Source organism: Microcebus murinus, chromosome 9 (assembly GCF_040939455.1).
Source record: "Microcebus murinus isolate Inina chromosome 9, M.murinus_Inina_mat1.0, whole genome shotgun sequence".
Classification (NCBI taxonomy): Eukaryota; Metazoa; Chordata; class Mammalia; order Primates; family Cheirogaleidae; genus Microcebus; species Microcebus murinus.
In genome coordinates this window covers 60,415,354-60,435,062 of record NC_134112.1, presented here as the reverse complement: position 1 = coordinate 60,435,062, position 19,709 = coordinate 60,415,354, and the positions used below count along the sequence as shown (strand labels likewise).

The window sequence follows — 19,709 nt, the reverse complement described above, 5'->3', positions numbered from 1 at the left end:
ATCAATATCACATTGTTCTGATTATTGAACTTTATAGTAAGTTTTGAAATCAAGAAGTGTCAGTCCTCCAACTTTCTTCTTTATCAAGATTATTTTGACTCTTCCAAGTCCCTTGCATTTCCATTTATATTTCAGAATTAGCTTGTCAATTTCTGGAAAATGCCCAGCTGCGATTTTGAGAAGTACTGTGCTGAAGCTATAGATCCATTTGGGTAGTATTGTCATCTTAACAATATTAAGTCTTCTGATTCATGAACATGAGATGTTTTTCCATTTATTTAGATCTTTCATCTTTTTCAACAGTGTTTTGTATTTTGTTATATACAAGTTTTGTACTTCTTTTGGAAAATTTATTCCTAAGTATTTTACTCTTCTTGATGCTATTCTATAGTAGATATAATTGTTTTCTTAATTCTATTTCTGGGTTATTCATTGACAGTGTGTAGAAAAACAACTTATTCTTGTATATTGATCTTATATTCTACAGCCTTGCTGGACTTATAAATTCTAATAGTTTTCTTATGGATTCATTAATGTTTTTTTATATTCAAGATCATATGATCTGCAAGCAGAGATATTTTTACTTCTTCTTTTTCGATCTGGATGCCTGTATTTCCTTTTCTTGCCTGACTACCCTGGCTATATCCAGAAAAATGTTGAATGAAAGTGGCAAGAACAGAATCCTTCTCTTGTCCATGATCTTAGAGGGAAAGATTTTAGTCTTTCACCAGTAAGTGTGATATTATATTATCTTTTTCTTTTGGTGTTAATAGATGGCATTTCTGAGGTGGAAGATGTTTACTTTTATTCCTAGTTTGTTGAGTGATTTTATCATGAAAGGGCATTAGAAGTTGTCAAATGCCTGAACTGCATCTATTGAAATGCTCATTTGTTTCTTTTTTTTTATTTCAGAATATTATGAGGGTACAAACCTTTTGGTTACATATAATGCCTTAGCCTCACCCAAGACAGGACTGCAAGCTTGCCCTTCCCCCATACAGTGCACACTGCATCCATTAGTTGTCAGTTTACCCACCCCCACCACCCCCCTCCCACCTGACTGGTCCCCAATGAATATTACTTCCATGTGAACACCATAGTGTTAATCAATTGGTACCAATTTTATGGTGAGTATATGTGGTGCTAGTTTTTCCATTCTTTTGATACCTCCCTTCGAAGGATGGGCTCAAGCTCTACCCCAGATAATAAAAGAGGTGCTAGTTCACCGTTTTGTTTTGTTTTGTTTTGTTTTGTTTTGTTTGTAGTTGAGTAGTACTCCATGGTATACATACCACATTTTATTAATCCACTCGTGTATTGATGGGCACTTGGGTTGTTTCCACATCTTTGCAATTGTGAATCTTGCTGCCATAAACATTTGAGTGCAGATATCTTTATTATAGGATGTTTTTTTTTCCTTTGGGTAAATGCCCAGTAGTGGGATTGCTGAATCAAATGGTATTTCTATTTTTAGCTTTTTGAAATATCTCCAAATTACTTTCCACAGGGGTTGTACTAATTTTCAGTCCCATCAACAGTGTACAAGTGTTACTGTCTTTTCACATCCATGCCAGTATTTGTTGTTTTGGGACTTTTTGATAGAAGCCATTCTCACTGGAGTTAGGTGATATCTCATTGTAGCTTTGATTTACATTTCCCTAATGATTAGAGATGTTGAGCACTTTTTAAAATGTTTGTTGGCCAATATTCTGTCTTCTTTTGAAAAGTTTCAGTTCATGTCTTTTGCCCACTTTGTGATGGGGTTGTTTGATTTTTTCTTGTTAATTTTCTTAAGTTCTATATAGATTCTTGTTATCAGCCCCTTATCGGATATGTAGCATGCAAATATTTTCTCCCATTCTGTAGGTTGCCTGTTCGCTATAATGATAGTTTCCTTGGCTGTGTAGAAGCTTTTTAATTTGATCAGGTCCCATTTATTTATTTTTGTTGTTGCTGTGATTGTCTTTGTGGTTTTCCTCATAAATTCTTTCCTAGGCCAGTGTCTATAAGAGTTTTTTCAACATTTTCTTCTAGAATTCTTACAGTTCCATGCCTTAGGTTTAAATTTGTTAGCCATTGTGAATTGATTTTTGTAAGAGGTGAAAGCTGCAGATCCTGTTTCAGTCTTTTACATGTGGCTGTCCAATTTTCTCAGTACCATTTATTAAATAAGATTCTTTCCCCCAGTGTATGTTTTTGTCTGCTTTGTCAAAGACTAGATAGCTACATGAGGATGGTTTTGTATCTGGGTTCTCAGTCCTATTCCAAAGGTCTTTATCTCTGTTCTTGCACCAGTACCATGTTGTTTTGGTTTCTAGAGGCTTGTAGTAAAGCTTGAAGTCTGGTAGACTGATGCCTCCCAATTCTTTTTGCTTCAGATTGCATTGGCTATACAAGCTCTTCACTGGTTTCATATGAAGCATATAATTATTTTTTCTAGATCTATAAAGAACGATGATGGTATTTGGGCAAGGATTGTGAAATGCTTATATGTTTTTGACCTTACTCTATAAACATGGTGTATTACATTGATAAATTTTTGTATATTGAACCAACTTTGCATTCCTGGGATAAATCCCACTTGATCATGGTATATGATCCTTTGGTATGTTGGTACTGGGTTCAATTTACTAATATCCTGTCAATGATTTTTATGTCTCTATACATAGGGAATATTTGTATAGTTTTCTTATGATGCTTTTGTCTGGTTTTATATACTGGACTCATAGAAAGCATTGCAAAGTGCTCCTCCACTTATGTTTTTGGAAGCTTGTAAACAGCTGGTGTCCTTAATTGTGAAGGATTAATTCTTCTTTAAATATTTTGTGGAATTGACCCATGAAGACATCTCAGTCTGGGATTTTCTGTGTGGGATGCTTTTTATCATTAATTCAATCTCTTATCGGCCTATTCAGATTTTTAATTTCTTTTTGAGTCAATTTCAATACTTTTGTCTCCCTGGGAATTTGTTCATTTCATCTTGGCTATCTAATTTTTGGCATATAGCTGTTAGTAGTATTTTTTTATAAACCTTTTTATTCCTGTAAAGTCAATAGTAATGTTCTTCTTTCATTCCTGATTTTAGTAAATTGTTCTTCTCCCTCTCTCTCTCTCTCTGTCTCTCTCTTTTTTTTTCCTCTTGGTTATTCTAGCTAGAAGTTGGTCAATTTTGTTGTTCTTTTAAAGAACCAACTTCCTGTTTCATTGACTTTTTCTATTTTGTTTTTTATTCTCTATCTCATTCATTTCTGCTCTTATCTTTATTGTTTTTTTCCCTCTGCTTGCTTTGGCTGTCAGTTCTTTTTAAATTAATTTTATTTTATTTTATTTTACTTTCATTTCAGCATATTATGGGGGTACAGATTTTAAGGTTTCAATAAATGCCCATTCCTCCTCTTCCCCCACAAGTCTGAGTTTTTTATCAGAAAAAATTTTAAATCCTAAAATAGAAAAGTCTTATAATAAAAAGGAAGGCTTTCCTTCTCCATCTACCCAGTAACATTCCAGAGTAAGCCACTGTCATCATTTTTCAGCTGCTGCTTCTAGTATTGTTTCTAGTATTGATTTCCATATTTTGAAATAATATGCTTATATCAGTTACTTTATATTGAGGTAGAAGAAGATATATCTCACAGAATTCCTCCCTCTCAACACACAACTTCAACCCCCATATCCCTCCAATATAATTATATCAAATTTTTATAAAACAAATCAGTGTTTCAATTAATAATCATATAAATTTTTTCACTGCAGAACCAAATGATGTATTATTTTTATTTCTTGAACAACTTTTTATTTTTTCTGGAATTAATGATTGCTTCTGTTTTTTTTTAATTTGTACCTTCATTTTTCTTAGAGCTCTTTCTTGATTGCTTCCTGAGAAAAAGTGTACATGGAAAGTAAAATGTTTGATTCCTTACATTCAAATAATATAGATCAGCTAGCGATAGAATTCCATATTAAAAATAATATTCTCTGAAAATTTTGAAGGCCTCAGGTGTTATAGTTGAAAAGCCTCATAGAATTTTTTTAATTTAAAAGTTTTTTTTTCCTGGAAACTTTTAGGATCTTTTCTTTACCCTTGTTGGTTTTCAATTTCTTGAGAATGTGTCTACAGAATAGGAAGTGTGTGGCAGCCTCACTTTCCAAGCCAGAGGCCTTCTTTCCATTTTACTGTTTTCAGCTCACTGTATTGTGCCTAATGTCTCAATTCCAGACCTTCTCTGATTCAGTATTTCTAGAGAAGAAGGCCCAGGTTTATCATATATTTTCCTAAAATATTCCCTTTCACCCACATAAATGTTCAACTGACAAGTCTGTATTCTCAGACTACCATAAGGAATTACTCCCTGAAATTATCTGAACCAACTGATATTTAACAACTAGAAATAAGCATAATAAACAGATTTGATAGTTTCACTGTGTGTTTTTACTTCATGATTATAATTTAATTATGGCTAACATAAGCACTGTTTATTTCCTTTCAAGTTATAAATAATGAGAAAACATTATTCCCAATTTCACAATCACTTTGTTCTTATAATTGATTTTAGTATGGAAATTTTCCAAAGGTTTTCACATCAGTGGAACTTTATATTTCACAAAATAACTCTGATAGATATTTTAAATATGAAAAAGATTCCATAATGATTAAGTCAATAAAAGAATATTCAGTAAACTATACTAGAATATTTATTAATAAATGGAAAAAATAAATTTAAATCTCCACTGAATGCCTATAAACCAAAATAAATTCCAGGTGGATAGAAAAAATTCCCACAAGAAAATGCATGCCAATATCTATTTCGTTGAGATTAGAATGGGAAAGACCTTCTAAGCATGAAAGCCCTGAAAAAAAAATTAGAAGGGAATAGATTAAAATATTTGATTACATGAACAGTTAGAACTTTTAAAAATAAAAAACCCAATAAGGATAATAAAAGACCACTTATAAACTGCATTAAAAATATTGACAACAAATACAGCAGGGAGTTAAATAGCCTTAACATTTAAAGAGTTCTTATAATCAATTAGAAAAACATTAAAATCCATAGCAAAATTGGCAGGGACAGAAATACATAGCTCCGAAAGCTAAAAAATGTAATCAATAAACATGCAAAATATCCCCACTAATAATCAATGGATGAAAATGAAAAGTAACACAGCATCTTTGGGAAGAAAACTGATAGGCTGGTAATGCTTGGTGCCCCCAGGTGTGTACTAGCACACTGATAGAGAGTGGAGAATTGGCATGCTTTTACCAAAATGCTGTTTGGAATTATGTATCAAAGCTATCTTAGTCTGCTTAGGCTGCTATGATAAAATACTATAGTCTTAGAGGCTTAAACAATAATAATGTAGTTCTCTACTTCTGGAGCCTGGAAAGTGTGAGGTTCAGTTCCTAGTGAGGGTCTTCTTCCTGGCTTGCAAATAGCTGCCATCTCACCATTTGCTCACATGACCTCTTCTTTGGGGTGGGGAAGGGGAAGATCTCTGGTCTCTTCCTCTTCTTACAAGGACACTAATCTTATTTCAGGGGCTCTACCCTCATGAGCTCATCTAAACCTAATTACCTCCCAAAGACACCACTTCCAAATACCATCACATTGGGGGGTTAAGGATTCAACATATGAATTTTGAGGGGGACACAAACATTCATTCCATAACAAAAGCTTTAAATGGCTATACCCTTAATTCAGTTACCCCAGTCCTGGAAATCCATCTTAAAATGCAATAGATATGGTCAAAAATGTATACACTTCATTGTGTAAAATATTGTGAACAATTAAAATTCCAACAATATTAGAATAGTTGAAGAAACTATGATATAGCTGGTTATGTATTATCATATAGTGAAATATTATTTAGCCTTTAAAAATCTTGTTCTAAAGAATATAATGATATAGGAACTATTTATAATAAATACAAAATATAAAGGATTAGAAAATACCTTAGGCAAGGCATTTTTTAAACAACTTTATGGATTAATTTTTTAAAACTACAAGTGTATATAGTTTACTAATATGTTAATAGTGATTATCTCTCCTTGGTATGAATATAAGTACTTTTAATTTCTCAATAGTTTTCTATATTTAAAATTTTTATAATATAAGTTATTTTATAATAAAAATATTTAATATTATATCCTATAGTAGAAGTTTGCTTTATAACTTATTTCCTCCAAAGTATGTCCTTTGGCAGGATTTCTTTTCAAGAATATATCAATATTGTCCTAATCTGTTATGATTAACTGGGTTAGAAATCTTGCCCTTTATTGGAGCTTTCATCAGCTTTGGCACAGTCATAAAACATTTTAGGGTTTACAGTCTTCCCTTTTTATTCCCCCTTTGAGTTCAAAAGTAGCTTTTGACCTTAAATCCTATAGAATGTGATCCTTTAGTTCCTTTTCAATTTTGCATCAATACTTTCTGAAATGACCAGCTAGAATACTGTCATCATAATTTCTTCCATTTTTTACATTTTCACAGACTTGATCTCATTAGATTTTCACTACAGCCCTGAATATATATAGCCCAAGTTTTCTAGTCCTGTCTCAAAAAACAAATATTCATCTAAGGTCAACATAAATCATTGAGCTGTGGTGCAAACCCATGTCTTCTAATTCTAGAACTGCTATTTGGTGAAGGAATTATCCAGTCCAATCAGTTTATTTTATAGATTAAGAAAATGAGACGCATGGAAGTTAGATGACACAGCCTAAATCATGGAGGTGATGCATACTGAACTCAGAGCAAAACCCTCAATCTTCTGTCTCAGAAACTAGTACTCTTTTCATCCACTCAGTGGTGAGACCTAAATATTTTGCATGGGTGTTTGGACAAATACACAGACTCTTTAATTCACTATCCAGTGGATGACATCATTTTTTGTGAGGTTTCCTTTGAAATGGACATGCCATTTTACCTGTTTTTTTCTTGCCTTGCCTAAGGATGCCTCTGAGGCAAGCTGACATAGACTTAGTTAAAAGGCATTTAAAAGAGCAGAGTTACTCCAGATAGTTTTTGTTTTTTGAAGAATTTTAATTATTTGAAAAGGTGGTATAAAAACCATTTTTATTTTGAAGTTTTAGAAAGCATTTCTGGAATGCAATTTGTTTAAGAATACTCTGAAGATGTTAAATGATGAAAGCATGTTGCAATAGTAAAGTGAATACGTCAGTTTAATTACTTTTATTGTTCTTACTATCAACTCATTTCCAAGATAAATCCTACTTAAAATAATGTTTGTCTTGGCCATTTATCTAATCATCTTTTTCATAGTGTTTCTTAATGCAGTAATTTGCTGGTTACTTATTAAAGCACTTAACATTCTATATTGAATGTAACACCTATTCCACAAACATTTACTATATGGCTACTATATGTCAATCATCAAGTAAAATATAAAAAAATAAATAGACAAAATCCCTGTGCCTAGGGTACACATAGCCAAGTATAGAAGGCACAATTCATATTAATTCCATATTATTTCCTCCATAGCCAAGTATAGAAGGCACAATTCAAATTAATTCAAAAAATATTTGCTGAGAACCAATCATATGCCAACAGGGCCAGACTAAGAAACGTGAGCCCCTACAGCAGACTAATAACTTAGAACCCCATTAGATTTATAATTCTTTACGGTCTGTTGAATAATTATTTAGTGGAGGCAGAGAGAACATCATCTTTTTATTAACAAAAATTGTGTATTTTTCTTTCTGTTGTTTATAATCAAGGAACTGCTATGGTTTTCTAATCCAGAAAAATTCCTGATAAAACCTATATAAAGCCACTTAGAATTTAGGCCATGAAAAGTCATTCCTTCTCGGTAGACAGCATTCCACATGCCTAGAACAGACGCTGTTAGCTGGGGTGCTCTGGCCGTGAAGACACGGCCTGGCCTGTACTTGCACCTCCTACTGAGGTAGGTGAGGGCAGCTGAGGGGTTTTTAATCTGCCTTTCTCATCACTTAGCTTAATGCATGCCTTTGTTTTCTCCTTAAAGAAATTACAGATTCCTAGAAATTAAAGTTTCTCCCAGGTGTGAGCTGAGAGCTTTTAACAGGTGTTTGACACCTTATTGATGACCCTTCTTGATTCTTAGTCCTTCATGAATCTGTCAAGTCAACTTCCCCTTACTTTAACATTTTGTGATAATCCTGAGAAATGTGGCATTTCTGATTCCTTTTACTAGGAAAATCCATCCTTTTGCACATGGACAAAATGAAACATGGTTTTATCTCCTCGTGGGTATCTTCCCTCCCTCAATCCACTTTGTTGTTGGTTTATGAATGATAAAACTCTGCCAGTGATAATTGTTTGCTTCTCTTTAGTGTTGCATATGTTGCAACTATCAAGTGCTTTTGCACCAACATTATTACTCTTTATTTCAATACAGCATCACCTAGTGATGTTATTGAAAACACTTTAAGTGAAAGTCAGAGTTCTAACTACTTGTGGCTGAATGCAAAAAACACACTGGATACATATATACCATCAGATATACTTGAGCCCTGCTTCTCAATTTCAGTAGTTAACTTTGCTGAATTGCTTAGAAGGAAGTTAAGTTACTATTAACCATTTATTTAATTGCCCTACTTAAATGATTTTATATGTTCTTTCTCCTACTAATAAAAATTATGCTTTGATCAGAAAACAGGGTTAAGCCATATATTTGGTGACCTTTAAGGACATGTAGACTTTGTGATTACTAAATAATGAATTGATGCTGAAATTCGTTGTTTTCAGGGAGAGAAAAATGTGTGCACATTGGACAAGAAGGAAAAATGCTATGGCTTAGGAATACAAGATGTAATCATAAAAATGATGAGTGCAGTAAAGCTTTAAAAAGCAAAAGCATTGTGAGAGCATAACACAAGTTTTTACTCGTTTTGCAACAGCCTTGAGATAGTTGAAGTTGAGAGTGTAATATAAAAATAATTTCTTCCTAAAGTTATTGATTACTCCTTTTTATATGTTTTAAAGCATTTGTGGTTTTTTTCTTGTTTTAATAAATGTATCGATATATTCCTAGATTAGCAGGTACTATAATTGGCTTATGTAAAGGGGGCAAGAATCTTGCAAGTGAATTTATTGCTTGGAAGACCATATTTACCAAAATCAGACCAAGTCTCTCTTTTCCCATGTTCCACATATTTAATTACAGTTCCTAGAGGGCAGCTTGGCACAGACATGCTGACATTACACTAGATTAACTTCAGATTGCTGGTTAATGAATGCCCTTCCAGATGTGAATGAACAGTACACGCTAGCATACTAGGCCTACCTGGTAAAGCAGTAAAGAGAGATGGGAAAAGTCACCCAGCACTAGGGGCAAAGCATATTTTCCTAGGTTTAAAAATGAAACTCTAGATATTATTCTTTAGGTTAATCTGTGAGCAAATTGATTCATGAAATCAGTAAGGAATACTCTTGGGAATTTTTGCATTGTAACGACTATATTAACACCCTTTGTATTCCTTTGGAAACTGGATGGCAATATTGCACATTGGAAGCAAATTGTGAACTGAAAAATATAAACAATTTTGTTCAAGTCATTATGACAGGTGCCTTATGGGGGATAATTTCTTTTTAATTAATGATTCCTACTCTTTAGGGTGAGAGACTGTAAGTATCTGAAGAGTGAATATTAATATCTTTAAGTAATAGTTATGTCAAGTTATCCCTATCCTCTGGTAGGGAATCGAAGGCCCAGAGTGATTATAGAAGTTGTCCAAAGTCATATAGCTCATAAGTGGCACCTCACTGTGCCCTAGCTCTGGTCTATCTGATTGTGGAGACTGTGAACTTCAACACTGTGCTATAGCACAATGCATGCTTAATTCTTAAATGCCTTGGGCAGACAGTTGCTCTTGGGTGTTCAGTTAAGATGTAAATATCATATGCTCTTTTAAAATCATAACAACAAAGGCTATTCAAGCATTGAACTATGGAGATCTTAATGAACTTTCTTCATTTGGGAGAATCTATAGAGCTTTTCAAATGATAGGTTGGTTATAATAGCCCAAAGGATTTTAAAATTACTTAGTTAATAGAGTCTCTTGTTGGCAAGCATGCTTTAGAGATCTGTGCATCTCCCAGAAGATGATAAGTACTTATTAGAAACTTGTTTAAGAAATTTGGTCTACTCCCCAGAACAGTGAACAATGAGGATATTTTCTGAACTCTTCTGAAAAATTATTGCTAATTATGGAAAATTAAGTGCAAATAGTACTGGCATCATTATTAGCACCATAAATTTGATGGACTGCTCCAAAAAGAGAGTTATAAATTACAAAAAATAATGGTTATGAAAATGAATAAGGCCTGTCACCATATACCATAGCTGTATATTCTTATAAAAATATATTATGAGTTACAAATTAGAGGACTTGGTGGAATCTAAAAAAGTTGATCTCATAGAAGTGGAGAGTAGAATAATGGTTACCAGGGACTGGGGTGGTGGAGGAGATATTGGTCAGAGGATATAAAATCTCAGTTGGACAGGAGGAATGAAGTCATGAGATCTATTGTACAACATGGCAAGTTAGTAATATGTTGTATTCTTTAAAAGTGTTAAGAGAGTAGATGTAAAGTGTTTTCACCACAACAATGATAACTATGTGAGGTAATGCACATGTTAATTAGCCAGATTTAGTTACTCCACAATGTAGACATACTTCAAAACATTATACACAGCATTACATACAATTATATCTGTCAATATAAAAAAATAAAATTGAAAAAATTGAAGGATCTGACCTCTAGTAAATTTATTACTGTGCTTTTAGAAATTATATAGATAATATTTATATCATTCAATGAAATATATATTTCCATAAAAGATTTTAAATAAATGCTGTGATTCTGTAGGTAAACCACCACTAACTATTTCATAGCTCTAAATGTGTTCAAAGTAGGCTTGCAATAATTGACATTAGCCACATGCTAAGGAGAGTCAGGCAGATGTCTCGTGGGATGAAGCAGTGAAGCCCATGTTCTTACTGGTTACTGGTTACTTCTGCTCTTTCTTATCCCCCAGATAAGATGCCAATATGCAGACTTTTAAATTACTAATCCTGTGTCTACTATAGGATGGGAAATTTTTATATTAAAATGTTATCTGAGGGTTTTAAAGATTTAGAAGGAAAGTGGTACACGTGCTGCATGTCTGTTGATAGGCTTCTGGATCCTGGGTTTCGCACAGGGTCCGAGCAGCAGTGTGGCTGAGAAGGGCTTATAGGGCTCTTGTGTCTGATAGAGAATGGGAGAGATGCGAGGGGTCCTGGGCTCTTGGAGTAAATGTGACAAAGAGTTGAAAGGGAACTGCAGTGAGCTGTTAGAAGTCGAGGGACTTACAGAGCATGTGGGAGAAGGGGTCAGGAGAAATAGTATTTTAAAAGGCAGATCCCAAGGAATTGCTGGTCAAGGTTCCAACAGAAACAGAAAAGTTTGTCCAAGAGGAGGTTAAATAAAAGGGTTTAGCTGTAGCCTGCAGGGTTGGACTAGAGAGCAGAAGCCAGAGAAGACATGGCTTTAAAGATCAGGCCCGAAAGCAGGTCTCCCTCTAAAAAGAGATTGAACACTACTCTCTTATCTTTGAACCAGGCTAATGAAATTTTGCTGTGATGCTTAAAAGCAAGGATTTTATACTCAGACTACCTGAGTTTGAATCCTGGCTTTACCATGAGTTGAGTGACATTTGTAAATCATGCAATAGCTGTGTATCTCAGGAAAACAGAGATAATAGTACCTACCTCATAGGGCTGTTATCAGGATGAATTGAGTCAATGTGTGTAAAACCCTACAACAGTGCCTAACAAGGGGTAAATTTCAATTTGTAACAGGTATAATAATAATAACAATTACATATACCAGCCACATTATCATCATTCCTCCTTCTGATTTTCCTAAACAAAGAACTTCAGGTAATGGCAGTGAGCATGTGGTGCTCAGTGCTCCTCAAGCCAGATTTTAATTGCTGAGCCCTTTCTTCAAGCAAAATTAAAGAATTAGAACATAGAAAGGCCAGGTGCTCTGGTAGAACTGATTGGTGCCTGAAACACTCCCTGCCCTCTCCCCCTCTTGACTCCCAGGGTTACCCCTAGGCCACCACTGTGGAGCACATTTGGAAAACTACTGATGCAACAGAAAGGATCCAATACCCAGAATCAAAGACCTGGCATCGGGTCCTAGCTGCCACTTACAGGCCGTGTGGCCTTCGCCTGATTAATATCCTCCCTGGGCCCTTAGGTTCCTCCTGATCCATATACTGTAGGAGTTAGACTAGTACTTTTAATAGTTCAGTGGTTTTCTGACTCTGCTCCCTCCAAGCCTAGGAATTCCGGGGAAGTGCACCAGGCAGATATGGGGAAGGGGTGGTGGGGAGCGTGCTGGATGAGGAGAGGGAACCCCACAACTTCAAAAGCCAGGGCTCCTCTGTTTTATATATTGGAATTTCATATTTGTTTGAAGAATGAGTGCCACTGCTAAAGGAATTATGACTAGATGATCTCCAGTTTCAGTTATTCTATCGTTCCTCAGAAATTTACAAAATTTCTTCATTGCATAAAAGTAGCAGAAGTAAGAATATGAACGAAATCAACAAATACAGAATATAAGGAAACTGAGTGATAGGGAAAAACAATGTGGGTATTCACAAGGCACTGTGCAGTGCCTAAGATATTTCAGTATCTCTAATATCCAGAGAAAAGCAAAACCTCTGTTATGTGAATCTTAGTTCGACAATTTGACTCATCGTGTTCATGGGAGCATAGGCTGGCACAGTGATAACGACACGCTTGTGGACCACCAAAAATACATTACATACCACCAGAAGACAACCAAACTGAACAATTATTTAAACACTATGTGTTGTAGGACTTCTCTTGGTGGTTAGTGATTTCAGAAAAATGTGTCCCTGCCAAAGCAGATGTCAGATTAAAATTCTACATTTATGATTGCTCTGTTGTTATTAGAAGTTTATGTGAACTCAGACACTCTTGGCTTGATTGATTTGAACGATGTATTTGGATAAATTAAGATACTGTGTTCCTTCAGGATGTGAAACCTGCACTGATTAGTGAGTCTGTAGGCCATGCTTGTGGCTTGGACTGGCCCCATGTTTAGTCCTTCTCATTTTCAGCTTGCTGAAAGCAAAGGAAAACCTATAAACATATGCGAATATATATAGAGAGAATGCTGGCATCTGGTTATGTGTTATTTCGATAACGATTAACATGCAACAAGGGCTGACTTCCCTTATAGGCTTCACATATGGTGTGAGTTGAAGGCCATCCAATGATCTTTCTCTCCAATTATGTACTCCCTTCCACTGTTCAAAACTCTCACTGTTGTGCCATTGTGTGTGTGTGTGTGTGTGTGTGTGTGTGTGTGTGTGTGTGTTTTAAGGCATAATACTTTCACAGTTTCACTGCTAAAATATGTTAGCTTGGAGCAGCATCATCCATTAACACTTTAGCATGGATTGGTTTATCAGATTACTGTTGAAGAATTGGGTCCAGGGGGACTATCCCTAGGGGGCAGTAACAGTTCCATCAGGATGGAATTCAGAATGATTGGAAGCAGGGAGGGGGGAGGTTCATACACATGGGGGCCAGAGCAAGGAATGCTGGGAGCCAGGAAGCCCTACTGGGCCCAGCAAAGGAAAAGATGTGGACTGAAGGCTACACATATCGAGGGGAAATTCAGAGGCCTCTCGTGAGCTAGCACAGTGCCTTGTACATCATCTATCTTCAGCAGATCATGGCTGAATTAAATTATTTCTGTCCTAGGGTAGCTTTGGCTAAAACTCAAGTTAAAATTTAACATTAATTTTTTTTATTAAAAAGATTTTGTATGGCTTACTTTCTAAAATCAGGTTTCTTAAAGAGACACGATTTTCTGCTTTAATTTTAAATAATGCATTTTGTGCCAGAAAAATTCTTTTTAAGGGAAAACACTTCATGTATAAAGCATAAATAATTCTTCCTTTAATAAGACACTTCCTATTATAGCGATTGACGAACACATCTGCTGCAAGAATGTTATTTTTTTCACCCATCCATGTGCACAGCTCTGATTAGAAGAGGTAAAAGATGCACATCTCCTTTAAATGTTGAATTGCCTTCAAATGGATGTATTTTATTATGACAGAGTTTGTTATTATGAAAGCTCTGAATAGCCCTCTTTTCTTGAAAATACTTTTTAAAAATGTAACTCTCTGTCTCAACCCTCTATGTGTTATGGGTGACTATTGATTTTGGAGAAAAGTACCTTGAGAGCATCTTTCTCCAGTACTAATATCACTATTGCTTCACAAAACATTTTCTATCGAGGTCTTCTGAGGAACAAATTTTAATAAGCATCCTTTCCATACTTTTTCTTCTATCCAGTCTTTATTCACATCTGCTGTTTTTGGAATAAGCCCACAAATGTTACAATTATCTTTAAAAAGTAAAACCGGGAGACAATTCTCAACCCAGGTGCTTTTGAGCCTTCACTCTATTGTCCGTTTATATCACTGTTCAGATGCACTCATTTTTAAAAATCATACCCATATAATAAAGTTTAAGAATAAGGTTTTAAAAAAAATGTTTAACAAGTACATTATCACCAAACATAAGATTTGAATTAACATTTTCCTCTTTATTTCCAGGGCTACAGCAACACACAGGGGCCAGGTTATTTTCAAAGATGCTTTAGCCCAGCAGTTGTGTGAACAAGGAGGTAAGAGTCATATTGGATTTTTTCATATAGAGTATGTCCAAATTATTCATGGTAGATCCTATGTTCTATGTAGAAAGGAAGCATTTCATTATTGTCACTTGCTCAGGGTAGTTTAAAAATTGAAGTATTGACTCTTTTATGTTTCTAATAATTATTTAGTAATTATTGATAAAGGTCTATAGACTTCTGAAAATACTAAATGTGAGCAAACCAAACCAAAAGAATTTATCTTATTTTCATAATTTTTTTCTAGCAAATTACCTTTAATTATCTTGAAAATACAAATCTTAGTAGTGATTTTAGAATTCTGCAAAAGTGCATCTGCTTAATTTACCAGTTAAATTTTTTGTCAACTTTGTTGAAAATGTTTCTGATTATTGCTTTTAATATTAGCTTTTAATATTGCTTTCAATATTTGATCATGTTATACATTATCATGTGTGTAGTATCTATGTTCATGTTTCAACTATGTGCACTATTAATTTCAGACTTGTGGATAGATACTGTATCAGTTTAGATTAAATTTTACATAATATTAGATAGGTATGATGGGGTCTTAAGAAACTTGAAGTGATTTCTGGCTTTTGGCTGTCACATACATACCCAGACTCATCCATACCAGACTCTCACTCACACATGCACACACAAATACACCACAGCAGAAAGGTAAAACCAGGGTCCTTTCTCCCAAATATGTTCCTCCTACTCCTTGAGTTTCCACCCAAATTTGTATCTGCATGGTGGATGTTACCCTTGAGAGACTGAGCTTCTCAAGTATAGGGACTATGTCTTAAGGATCTTTGGTACCCAGAAGCTGACATAGTGCCTGGCATGTAACAGCCTTCCAAAAATGTTGGTAGATTAAATACAGGTTTGTCCTGCCCATTCCTTGATTTAAGCATCTTGATAATGAAAACATTTGATGTCAATCTTTGTAAATATCATGCCATTTTCATTGGTCATCATAGGCATATCATTGATTTTTGTTTAGAATGATATTTGGGGGGAATTTGTTAACTTAAGAATTGCATTATTGAATTTAAAAGAAATTTCTACTAACAAAAATCTAATGGGATTAAGAGAGAGAGAAATAGGAAAAATTATACTGGTTTTTGAAAGGCCTAAGAAAGTATCATTTATTATTATAATATATACATTATTATATATATACAGTATATACATTATATATAATATATACATTATTATATGTAGACATCACAATATTGCTTTAATGTGATGCTTAATGATTATTAGTGGCAAATTTCTGATTGGTTACATACATAATTCTTAAATCAGAAAACTCTATTCTAATTATAATTTCAAACGTATTATCAGTATTATTGGGTTAAACAGATTTTTCTTCCATGGCTTTTGAGAATGCAAATATTAAAATATGCCTTTGTAGGTAGGCTTGAAAATTCTATCATAATATAAATCTTTGTCCAGCCTATGAAAATGTTCATATTACTGAAAATATAGAACACTGTATATTACCAGTGACTATTAATATCCTAAAAAATGTACAGTGTCAGAAGAAGATATGTCTAATTTTATTAATGTTTACCAATTATCTAAAAACTGATTTTTTTAAGCCTTGAATTTTTGAGTCTTTTCCATTGTAAATGAGTTATTCGCATTGAGTTCATTTAAAATGAAAAGAAAAAGCCAAGAGAAACCAGTGGAGAAAAATTCTCAACCAGTGAGAAAAAAAAAAATGCCTTGTATAGTAGTATTGCATGTGAATATGATTTACATGCTGGTATGTGTGGATGTTATTAAAAATATTGTAGAGCCTGGGACCAGAAGAGAAACAATGAGCTTTTCAATTAGTACCTAATTCATTGAAATCATATCAGTCCATCCAGGATAAGGTGAAAAAGAATACAAACAAGAGTGATGGCTTACTGCTGTTAGGAAACAATAAGGAAAATAATTGGTGCTATAAACTATATATTTATTTTGGCCCTATCTACTTTTAATTAAAACATTAATTATTGCCTCAAATAAAATAATTTTAACATATAATGTTTTTATGTATTACATGAGGAATATCTAATATATTTAGTGCAGGAAAAAAAATTAAACCACTATATATCACAGTACAGTGGCCTCTCAATTATAACATACTCAATAGGTTTATTGATTTTAATTAAAATTAAACAATTCAAACAAAATTTTGTTTTGTGGAGCTTTAGGACAGCTGTTAGTACTACACTGTATTGCTGGCTAAGCATATTGAAAAAGTAAAAGGTTTAGAAAATATACTAGTTTGTCTTAGTCTGTGATCTTGATCCCTTTCCTTACAAAGCATTCATTGCAAGACTTTATTCTGCAAACATGTGTCCACCCCCTGTGAGAACTCCATCCTAGCTCACCGTGCTAACTACGGATGTGAGAGTGAACAGGACCCATTTCCTGTTCTTGAGGAACTCGCAGGCTAGGGCGTAAGTGACAGATCAATGGATCACAGAGGTAGCTAAGTTTGCCTGGGAGTGTTAGGAAGGGCATTTCAGGGAGCTGGAAAGGAGATTCCATCTGTCTCCTTCCCACTTCCACTGACCCATCTTGGAGCAGGCCCCAAGGCCTCTTGTGGGAATTGCTTAATGTAAGCCTCCTTTGTAGTTTCTCTGCTCTCATTTTCATGGTGCCTATACAGAGCTGCTATAATGAGCTTTCTAAAATGGAAATATTATTCTATCATTTCCTTCCTTAAAACCCTTCAATATCTCAATTGGAAGCAAAAGTTTATCTTCAGAGTAAAATCCATACTGTTTATCACAGCATGCAAGGAAAATCCTTTGCGATTTGCCTTCAGTTTGCCTCCCCCATCTGATTTATCACCATCCTCTCATTTTCACCTTAAAATTCCCTGAATGCACCTCACTCTGTCTCCACAGTGTTATCTGCAGCCAGCTTTCTTTGCCTGGACTACCCTTTTACATCTTTTAGTTCTGTCTAACTCAGGCTTTCAGATCCTGCTTGGCTATTACCCCTCTGGAAAAAACATCTCTGATCCCCACTCCTCTCCGCCCCAGCTGGTCAGGCACCTCTCATACATAACTCTCCACACAATGCTCAAGGCACAGTAATAATATAAATGGGAACACTCTCGGCATTATTAAATGCCGGAAACCACTCTAAGCACTTTACAAACATTAACTCATTTAATCTTTATAGCAACCCTCTGGGAATAAAAAACCATTATTATCTATGTTTTAAAGATGAGGAAACCAAGGCACAGCAAGAGTAACTTGAGCTTTCATCAACAACTGTTAATATTAATTGCATATTGTAATAAGAACATTATCACAGTGCCTTATCTGCTGTTAGTTATAAGCTCCTTGAGGGTAGGGATAGTTCTTATTACAGAATCTCTAAAGCCTCTCACGATATCTGGTGCACAGTATGCACCTAATAAGTGTTTATTGAATGAATGAGTAAACAGTTGAAGTATACAATGGTCTGATAGAGGTGGCAAAGAGAAAGCTACCCAGAAATTTATTACAGCTAAGCCATGAGGCCTGGAAGGGTAAGTGGAGGAGATCATAAAGCCACTGTTGCACGCTCAGGGGCTTAAACATTATTCTGCAGGCAGCGGGACACAGGTGAGTGATAGGAACAATTTATGTTTGAGAAAGAAAACATAATGGGGTTGGGGGTGGAATGCATTGCAGGGGTTAGGAAGCTAAGGGGGTCTGAAGTAGGTTGGAGGCTGGAAAGAAGGGTATGTTAAACCTAAGAAGGGATGGGGAGAGTGAGGACAGGACGGGGATCCAGAGCGACTTTGTGATTTCTGCCCCAGGTGACCCAGCAGATGGTGATGCCCAGAACAGAGAGAGAAACTTGGGCACTCATTCATTGATTTGAAGAAATGTTAGAGGTGTTTGGAAGAGAAGATAATGAACTAGACTTCTACATGGTTGCTCTAAGGAAGTGACAGGTCTCTCCACAGACTGGGCTGGGGAGGGAGATTTGAGAGCCACCGGCATGTTGGTGCTGGGGAGGCCGTGTGTTCTCCCAGAGAGTGGTTGAGCAGGGGCGGGAAGATGAGGGGACTCTGAGAAGAGGCAGCTTCAGAATTGGAGGGAGCTTGGGGAAGAACTTTCACCACAGTAGAAGAGTTCAGTAGAAACAGCTGCTTCCAAGAGAACGGGGTGGATGAAATGTGGAGAGGGGCCTTGGCATTTCGCAATTAGAAGGGCATTGGCAATTTGGCTATAAATGAGGGTGGTTTTCAGAGAGACTAGACCACCTGAGGCAGCCTTGTAGTATAGAAGGTTGTTGCTCAAGCTTTGGAGCCATACAGTCAAGGCAAGACAGATGATTGTGAGATGAGAAGTAAATGTGAGGCAGAGTTTGAAGTTGAGGCTTTGAAGAAAATCTAGGATTAAAGGGAAAGAGAGAGTTAGGGCAACCAGAGGGGAAAGCAGTTTCAAGGGAAGGATGGGTTCCCCCCCCCCTTCCTCCCTGTCTCTGTCTCTCAGCATAGGCTTCCAGTGCCTTGCAGCCAGATACCACTAGAACACACCTGTAGTGGAACAGGTCGGGTTTGGTGCTTGTTCCAGTGTAGGGGAAGGCACAACATGAAAAGCCATGGGGCATCTCAATAAGAGGCTGTAGCATAAGTAACTATTAGAAGATTTGGGCTATATTTGGTAATTTGAGCTCAGGTTTAAGGAAGTAGGGCTTTGTCCAGATTTGATGCAATCAGGAAGTTCTGTGGTTAGGTATCTCAAATCCATCTGTAGGAAGGACAGACTAGAGCGAGGCAAAGGCTGTAAATGGTAAAGAAGCAGCAGTCACTCCTACTAGCCAGGAGAGGGGAACGTTTGTGTCTTGGACAAAGTTAAAGTTGTATCTGTGTTCAGACGCAGTTAAGAAATAGATGTGTTTTTAGCTTGATCTATCGCCATCACGGAGTAGCCTTGTCTAGGTTGGTGTTTTGTGATATTGTTTATGTTCAACAGCGGAACACCAAGGCCC

General features: G+C 35.6%; 1 protein-coding gene across 3 annotated transcripts in view; it reads left to right on the top strand.

Annotated features, from left to right (window-relative positions):
- The window catches only part of RELN (reelin), a 457,647-nt gene that overhangs the window by 177,269 nt on the left and 260,669 nt on the right, over nt 1-19,709 (top strand). For all 3 annotated transcript variants that reach the window (XM_012747047.2, XM_012747038.2, XM_076006499.1), the window contains exon 4: nt 14,656-14,726. In XM_012747047.2, coding sequence (XP_012602501.2) covers nt 14,656-14,726 — 71 coding nt within the window. The remainder of the gene's footprint in view (nt 1-14,655; nt 14,727-19,709) is intronic.